General features: G+C 66.7%; 1 protein-coding gene across 1 annotated transcript; it reads right to left on the reverse strand.

Annotated features, from left to right (window-relative positions):
- Positions 1-6749, reverse strand: MNEG_5038 ((S)-2-hydroxy-acid oxidase; the record flags this gene model as incomplete). The annotated part of the gene is made up of 10 exons (XM_014046486.1): positions 1-221; positions 522-1742; positions 1988-2074; positions 2296-2469; positions 2653-3282; positions 3670-3883; positions 5154-5382; positions 5665-5843; positions 6054-6303; positions 6559-6749. 10 exons carry the CDS (start codon positions 6747-6749, stop codon positions 1-3), a joined length of 3396 nt encoding a protein of 1131 aa, XP_013901940.1.
- Positions 6750-8116: the final 1367 nt, after the last annotated feature.

Genomic DNA, 8116 nt, shown 5'->3' on the forward strand with positions numbered 1-8116 from the left:
TCACCCGGAAACAGCGGGCGACGCGGCCGACGCGCGCGTGTACGAGAAGCTCATGCAAATGGGCGCCTGCGCGCCAAACGCCGCCAGGAGTCCACGCCCAACCGCCCACACGCCGTCGCCGGCAACGAGCGCGGCGCCCACGAGGGCGGCGTACGCGTCCGCGCCGCGCGGGTGGCGCCAGCGCCACGCAACGCGGATAGCGGCACCGACGGCGACGCCGACTGGGGTGGCGAGTGGGAGGGGAGGTGCGGAAGCTGAGGGGTTGGCGGGACGGGTGAGTAATGTTGGCATGCAGGCTGTGGCAAGCTGCACGCGTCAAATATCACAGGCCACGGAGTGTGTGCAGTCAAAACTCACTTGACGGTCTAACAAAATGTGTGAACATACCCCCACCGACCAACCGTATTGCACGCAGTCAGCACCCAATCTGCCAGGCTCCGCCCACAACCAGCCCCCTGGGGCGGGCCCCGAGCTGATCCCATGTCGTGCAGCTTGCAAAGGGTGTCACCGCACACACTCACCGGCGATGTTGGCGCCAGACAGGAAAATCACACCCATCACGACGGGCATGGGCACCAGCGCGCGCACGCGTGAGCGCATCGCTCCTCTCGCGCCCGCCAGTAGCAGGCCGACCACGAGCGCCGCCAGCGCCAGCCACGTCGCGTAGGCCGGCAGCGCACCCGCGCCGCTCGCCGCAAACGCGTCGGCCGCCGCGAGCACGGGAGCCGCGAGCGGCGACGGCAGGCCGGCGGCGGCGGCCGGCGCGGACGACACAAGCAGGTGCGCCAGCGGCGCGAGCACGGCGCCACTGAGGCAGCCGAGGATGTGAGCGGCAAAAACTGCGGTCGGCGACGCCATGACCGTGTACCCGGCAGCAAAACTGTAGCCCATCTGGGCCGCCGATTGGGTGACACCCAGCACGAGGCCGCCGGCCGCGAGCCCCGCGCCGGCAGTGCCGGCCCACGCAGCGGCCAAGGCGGCCGCGGCTGACGCGAACGCCGGCGCGAACGCGACGTCCGTCGCGCCGGCGGCGCGCGCGTTGGCGAGCGCTACGAGCGGCGCCGCCGCGGCGGCCGCCAGCAGGTGCCACCAGCGCACGCCCTGCAGCGGTGCGAGCAGCGGCGGCAGCGCGAAAACGGCGGCGACGAGCAGCACCGCGGACGCTGCCGCGGCGCAGGGGGCGAGGAGGCGCATGTCTTCGGACATGAACACGTGGCGCCGCAGGCCGCGCTCAACTGAGGCCAGGCCGAACTGCAGGTTTGATGCGTCAGACAGGGCGTCGTTCTCTATTGCAGCCAGCGCCTCCGCCTGCCACCCCCGCCGCGCCGCCGCGCGGCGCCCCGCGCCGCCGCCGCCGCTGCCGCTGCCGCCGCTGTCACCGCCGCTGCCGCCGCCCGCGGCGGCCTTGCCGTGTCGCCGTGCGACGCGCGCCGGAGGTCCCGAGGTCCCAGCCGCGGCCGCCTTCGCCTTCCCGGCCCCCCGTCGCCACCGGCTGCCGCCGTCCCCGTCGCAGGTGCGGCGCCCGTCGCTCGCCGTCCGTGCGAACAGCCACTCGGCGGCGGCGTAGCATAGCGCGTGCAGGCCGTCTGCTGCAACTAGGGCCACTGCCAGCGACAGTTGGTAGCCGTACAGGCCGCGGACGTCCCAGGCTGCCAGGTTGGCTGGGAACCACTCGCCCTGCTTAGAATTCAGGACCGGCCACATGACGCCCCATGAGATGAGGGCGCCCGCCAGCATGCTCCCTGAGCGCACATGGTGCAGGGCGCGCAAGCGACCATTGTGAGAAGGAAGGGGCGAGAGAGGGGTGCGCAGATCTAATAGTGCATGCCTTGGGCTGTGCGCTTGGGGCCACAGGTGCATGGTCAGGGGAGCCTAAGGATTGCAAGCGTGTTGCAGGCGGTCACTGCTGCACCAGCAGGGCCGACCGCCGCCCCAGGGGGGGCAGCAGAGATGAAGTATGGGAGGGGGCGAGGAAATGAGGGCTCACATGCGACGCTGAGGGGCACCATGAGGCCAATGCCGACGAGGGGCATCTGGAAGTCAAACAGCCACCCCCACTTGGCGAGGGACAGGCCTGCAGGCGGTGTGGAAGGAGGCGCACACGGCAGCACAGCGTAATGGGGCGAGCTGGGGAGGGGCAGGAGGGGCAGGCGGCGTAGCAGCTCCAGGAGGGTTGCGAGGCACTGCGTCAGCCAGGGGTGAAGGCCTGCGAAGGACCCTGGTCTTGGGGTGTCAAGGCCCACCCAAAAACAGGTCTTGTGCTTTTCCAACACAATCGCAAAGGTCGGTGCTCACCAAACGTCGGGAAGTTGGCAAACCCGTCGCATTGCGGGTTGTTGAAGACCCACTGGTACCCGCTGACCGCCAGTGAGATGGCGGACCACTGCGTGAAGCGCCCCATCTGCTGGCGGCCGTGGTGGGTCATGCCGGGCGTCTGCAGGGAGTTGATGAGGTGACCGGTGGCAGCACCTGGGGGTGGTGGCCGGGGGGCAGCAGGGAGGGTGGTCAGTGAACGCTAAGTAGGAAGCTGAGCAGAAGCTAGTGCATGAAACAAGGTGCTGTTGCCTTGCTGCCAGCCGCACCCTGTCAGTTCCGTTGGCTGTGCGCCGCCCCTCCACCCCCGTTGCCCCGCCATGTCGCCATCCGCCACACCTGTAGGAAACGTCATGCTCGCCCTCTTCAGCAGGGCGCGCCTGAAGGGCACCACCAGCAGCCCGCCAGACACGCCAACCAACAACAGCCACGCGACGCCCTGCCCGTAACTCAGAGACACCGCGTCGCCCACAGCCACGGCGCCGCCGCCGGCCGTCTTGCCGCGCGCCGCCGCGGCCGAAAGCGCCCCCAGCACCGAGCTGTAGCCGCCCGCGGCCACGCTGCCCGCGACGGCCAGGGCTGCGGTGGACGCCACTGCCACCTCCTGAGCATTCAGCGGCTCGATGCACGACAGGTCGCGCCCCAGGACCCGCACGAAGCAGCGCAGCGCCGCCGCGCAGACGAGGGCGGCCGCGACCTGGAAAGAGGGCACGAGGCTGGAGACGCGCGCCAGCCGCGCGGCCAGTAGGGCAAACACGAAGCCCACAGCCAGGCCGGCGCCAAGCGCGCGCGGCGTGAGCTGGGCCCGCAATGGCGGCAGCGGGTGGCTGCTGCTGGGCGGCACGACGGCGCCGCCAGTTGCCGCGGCGTCTTTGTTGCTGACGCCACGGCCGGCGCCGGCGCCGGCCCCGCCGCCGCCATCGCTGCCACCGCCGCCGCCACCGCCGCTGCTTGCGCTCCCCTTTGCCACTGCTGATGGGAGGCCCAAAGACGAGCGTTCCTGATCAACCTCCAAAACGGTGTCATTAGTCAATGCTGGCCGCACCTCCTTGACAAGCCCATGATGATGACTCATGCTGCTGAGAATGGCAGCTGCCGCCGCCGCACTGTCACCCAGCACGACGCTGCCGAACATCAATTCGCGCGCCGACGGCACAAATGTGGCACTACCGCGCGTCGAGCTGCTGGACTTGGGGGGCCGCAGCGCGGGCGAGGCTGAGCTGCCGCCGGTCGAGCTCGTGTTTGTACTGAGCGGCGACCCTGGGGCAGAGCCGTACCGAATGCGCAGTGTCCCAATTATTCCACAGTCCAACTCATCAGGGACCCGTGGCGGCGCCCGCGTTGGCGCCGTGCCACGGCCGCCGCCGAGCGCCGAGAGGAGCGCGGCAGCCGCGGCGGCTGCCTCGGGGCTGCTTGGCTGCGGCTGCTGCTGCTGCTGCTGCTGCTGCTGCTGCTGCTGCTGTTGCTGGTGCTGCAGCGGGGTCGGCGGCGGCTGCCGAAGCTGCTGCTGCCGCTGGTGCTGGTGCTGCAGCTGCTGCTGCAGCTGCTGCTGCTGCTGCTGCTGCTGCCGCTGCGGCGGCATTGGCAACGGCAACGGCATCGGCAACAGCCGTGGCAACGGTAACGGCGGTGGCGTTGGCAACGGCGGCTGCTGCTGCAAAGGCAACATCTGCGAAGGCAATAGCTGCGGCTGATGCAGGGCCACTATTGGCTGTGGCAGCTGCTGCGGCTGCTGCTGCTGCGGCTGCTGTCGCGGCTGCTGCTGCCCCTGCTGCCCCTGCTGCTGCTGCTGCTCCTGCTGCTGCTGCTGCGGCTGCTGCTGCTGCTGCTGCTGCGGCTGCTGCGGCTGCTGCTGCTCCTGCTGCTGCGGCTGGTGCTGCTGGTCTGTCCCACTGGCGGCGGCTGCATCAACCAGGCTGGTCAGAGAACTGCTGCTTTTCAGCGCCGGCCTCATCGGAACCGCGCTGCTGTTGAACCTCGCGCCGCTCGGCGCTGGCGCCTGCACCATGATCGGCTGCGGGCTTACGCTGGCCGCACTCTCACCGGCACAACCTTTGCTGGCAGATTGACTGCTGCCGTTTGCAACATTGAACGCGGCACTGGCGGCTTTAGAGATGAGCTTGACGAGGGTCTGCTTTGGCGCGCTGCTGGCGGCGATGCCGACCGCCACCTCGTCGTTGAATTGGACGGCGCTGCCCGAGCGTTTCAAGCCTGGAGGAATGTCGTGCATCTCATTGAACTCGCTACTGGCGGATGTGTTCTCCTCCCCTGGCGCCATCCGGAGACCCCGACGGCCTGGTGGGGTCAGGCGCCCGCCTGACACTGTGTATGTGGCTCCGAGTGCGCAGCGATTTGTAGATAGATTCAAGATAGCTTTTTCATTGGGTCACCGCTGTGTCACCGGCGTTTGTTGAAACCGTGCGCGCGGCTAGACTCCACGCTAGAAGGGAGATCTGAAGCGCGGGTGTGTTGCAACCTCGCATCATATGAAATGTGACGTATGCGTGGCAACTGACGCAGGACATTCTTGTGAATGCGGCAGAGCGAGGCACATTGGTGCGCACCGTGCGGACCGTGCAGCAGGCAGGTGCGCTCGTCGAAAGCAATCGTGGTGACGCTCACTTTCTACGTCCACACCGCCATGCAATGTCCCCAGGAGTCCGACACCCCGCCCCATCACATGTATGCAGTGTACATCCTAATTGTCTGTACAGCACAGGATCAAGGTCCATCCGCTGCCCCGTCAGCACACACCTCAGCGCATGGCCCCCTCAGGCTTACCGCTACAGGCGGCTGCGCGTCCCACCGCACTCCCCGCAGCCCCCACAGCCGCTCCCCACCCGCGACAGCCCTCCCCCAGCCCCGACTTGCAGGAGCAGCTGCGGCCCCAGCTCCTCGACCCGCGTGGCGCCGCAGAGCGCCATGGCCAGTTCCAGTTCCTTGTGCAGCGTGGCCAGGACCTTCTCGACCCCCGCCTGGCCAGACAGGGCGAGCCCGTACAGCACGGGCCGCCCCAGCAGGACCGCCTTGGCGCCGAGCGCCAGCGCTTTTACTACATCGGTGCCGCGCCTGCATAGTGAGGCGCACGCAGGGCAACATTGAGCAGGTCTGGAAACTGAAAAACACACCTGCCACAGGTTGCGCCTGGGAGCTGGCTTACGGTTGAATACCTTGGATTGATTTTTGACCACGATTGACCACGTATTGGTGGCAGCTGCGCAACTCTCAAGGCATCCCAGAAGGCCCACCGGCCCAAGCGCCTCCGCCCCACCCGAGAGCCGTCCTCGCGCAGAGTCACGGCAACCCAGCCAGCAGGCACGGACGCGAAACACCAGCCCCCGCGCAGCGCACCTGACGCCGCCGTCCATCAGCACTGGCGCCCCGCTGCCGCGCACCGCCTCCACCACCTCCGGCAGCGCGTCTAGCGCGGAGGGCGCGTAGTCGAGCTGGCGGCCGCCGTGGTTGGACACGATTATGCCGTGGGCGCCGTGCTTGAGCGCCAGCTGCGCGTCCTCCGGCGCGAGCACGCCCTTCAGTGGCGGGCAGGGGGAAAGTGCTGGATTGTGAAGTAGGCTAGAAGCAGCTTGACCAGGGGAGCGGGGTTGCGGCACAATGGGTGTGCCTGGTAGGTTGCGCTGGGCAGGGTTGCTCCCAAAATGCCTGTCCAAACCCCCACCAGCATGCATGCAGCACTGACGGCTGGGCACGCTTGACCAGGGACCCCAGGCACGCCTGCTGACCTTCACAAAAATTGGGAGGGTGGTGATGGTCTTGAGCCAGGGGATCGCCTCCCATGTAAGCGCGTCATCCACCTCTTTGGCAAATAGCTGGAACAGGCCGCTGCCGCCGTCGGCCGCCCGCGCGTTGAGCAGTGCCCCGTCGTCGCCGCCCTGCTGCCGCCGCTGCGCCTGCTCCTGCTGCTGCTGCCGCTTGCGCTTCTCGGCGAGCACGTTCAGGTTCGCCATCCCCAGGTTTTCGGGCAGCGCAAACCTGCAAGCCAGCAGCATCGACGCTTGTCAGCTGCCTGTCCTTTGCAGCACGGATCCCTTCCTCCAGCAGGTTTTCAGTCATGCAAAGCCCAGACCACCCACGCCCTCTGCCCCAGCGCGCCCCAGGCATCTCAAGCACCTACAACCCGCCTCCCACATCCTCCTCCACCCCCAAACCCAAGCTTCCCTCCCACACACGCGCTCTTGTGCATGCACACGTGCGCGCACACACGCATCCTGCAATGGCGCCCCTCACCTGTTGCGCTCGTCCGCCTCGCGCCGCCCCAGTCTCGGCGCGTCCACCGTGATAACGAGCGCCTTGTACCCCAGCCGCTCGGCGGACCGCACCCAGCCCTCTACTATGGCCCTGTCCTTGATTACGTAAAGCTGGAACAGCGCAAAGGGGTGGCCCACAGAGGCGACCTCCTCGATGCTCGAGTTGGCCATTGTGGAGACGCACTGGAGGGTCGTGGGGCACGGGGTGGGGGGGCCGGGGGCCATGACGTGCGGCGCGCCATCAGGTGTGTCGACACTCTTGAGTGCAGCCGCGGGGATGAGGGCGGCAGCGGGTTGCAGGCAATGGAAACCCCCGAATCCTGCAGGGGGGTGCGCGGCTGCTGGGCGCGGGCGGTCCTTAGGCGGCGCCGCGGTCCCACCATCGGGACGCCCTGCGCCATCGCGCCCCTGCAGGTGGCCAGCTCCCTGCCGGGGTGCGCGAGGCCGTGCATTGCCATCGGCGCCACCAGCACGGGCATCCTGATGCGCCGGCCTGCGACGCACATGCGGCGCCGCACGAGCAGTGTTTCAGCGATCCCGATGCCGACCTCGTTTCAAATGCAGTGGTCTCGCAGCAAACTGTTGGTCAGGCGCTGGTGGCCAGCCTGAATTGTCATGCTGCTTCACCCTGCTTCCAACTGCTGCTGCTGCTGCTGCGACTGCTGCTACCACAAGGTACACACCTAAAAATTCGCAGCCTGTGTCAACACGCGATACATCGATGAGAATCCGTGGCAGCAGGCGGTAGCGGCCAAACACGTTGCGGTTGTCGCGCGTGCTCTGCTCGGTCTCGGCGCCGCTGCAGTAGTAATCAAACGCCATCCTGCTCAAGCAAGCGAGATGGTTGAGTGCAGCAATGCTCCCATGAGACCATTGTAAGCGTGGCTCTTGGGCCCTGTGTCGTGCGGCAGGACGGTGCACCTGCTTGAACAGCCACGGCACCAGGCAGGCGCCGCTGCGTAAACCCACTTTGGCATGCGTGCTTTTGCCAGGAGTTCCAGCTCATCCAAATTCAAAAACTCTGCACTAGCCATGTCTCAATGGCTGTCTGTTGACTGCAACACCACGGGGCCTTCCGAGAGTGTGCGACGGTGCGAATGATCTGGAGCCTGGCACGATGTGATGGGCCTCGTGGAAAATTATGACTGTTATGATAAGAAGGGGTCGTAGAGGTGGCCTTCCTCTCAGCGTTGCTGTCCTTGATTAGTCTAGGCTCGCGTAGCTGCGTGCCAGCGTGCTGCTTCGGGCGAAACGTGTTTCAACGCATTAATTGACCAATTTACGATCTTTTCAAGAACATACACAACTACCATTGCTCCGCTGGTTTGGTCGTTCCTCTTCAACGACTCTGTTAGCGGCCACTGTGCGTAGTGAGCAGGACCATTGCACTGAAGACTTAGTTTATTGTGTTTTCAACGTCTTGTTGGGGTCGTTGAAGCGGCTAGTGGACCTCGCTGAGACTGGACACCTTGATCACACGCGTGCGGCTCACCGAGGGGCGGATCCAGGCCCTTTAAGTCCAGTCAAGGTGCAATACG

This window comes from Monoraphidium neglectum, assembly GCF_000611645.1.
Source record: "Monoraphidium neglectum strain SAG 48.87 unplaced genomic scaffold scaffold00731, whole genome shotgun sequence".
In the NCBI taxonomy this organism is placed as follows: domain Eukaryota; kingdom Viridiplantae; phylum Chlorophyta; class Chlorophyceae; order Sphaeropleales; family Selenastraceae; genus Monoraphidium; species Monoraphidium neglectum.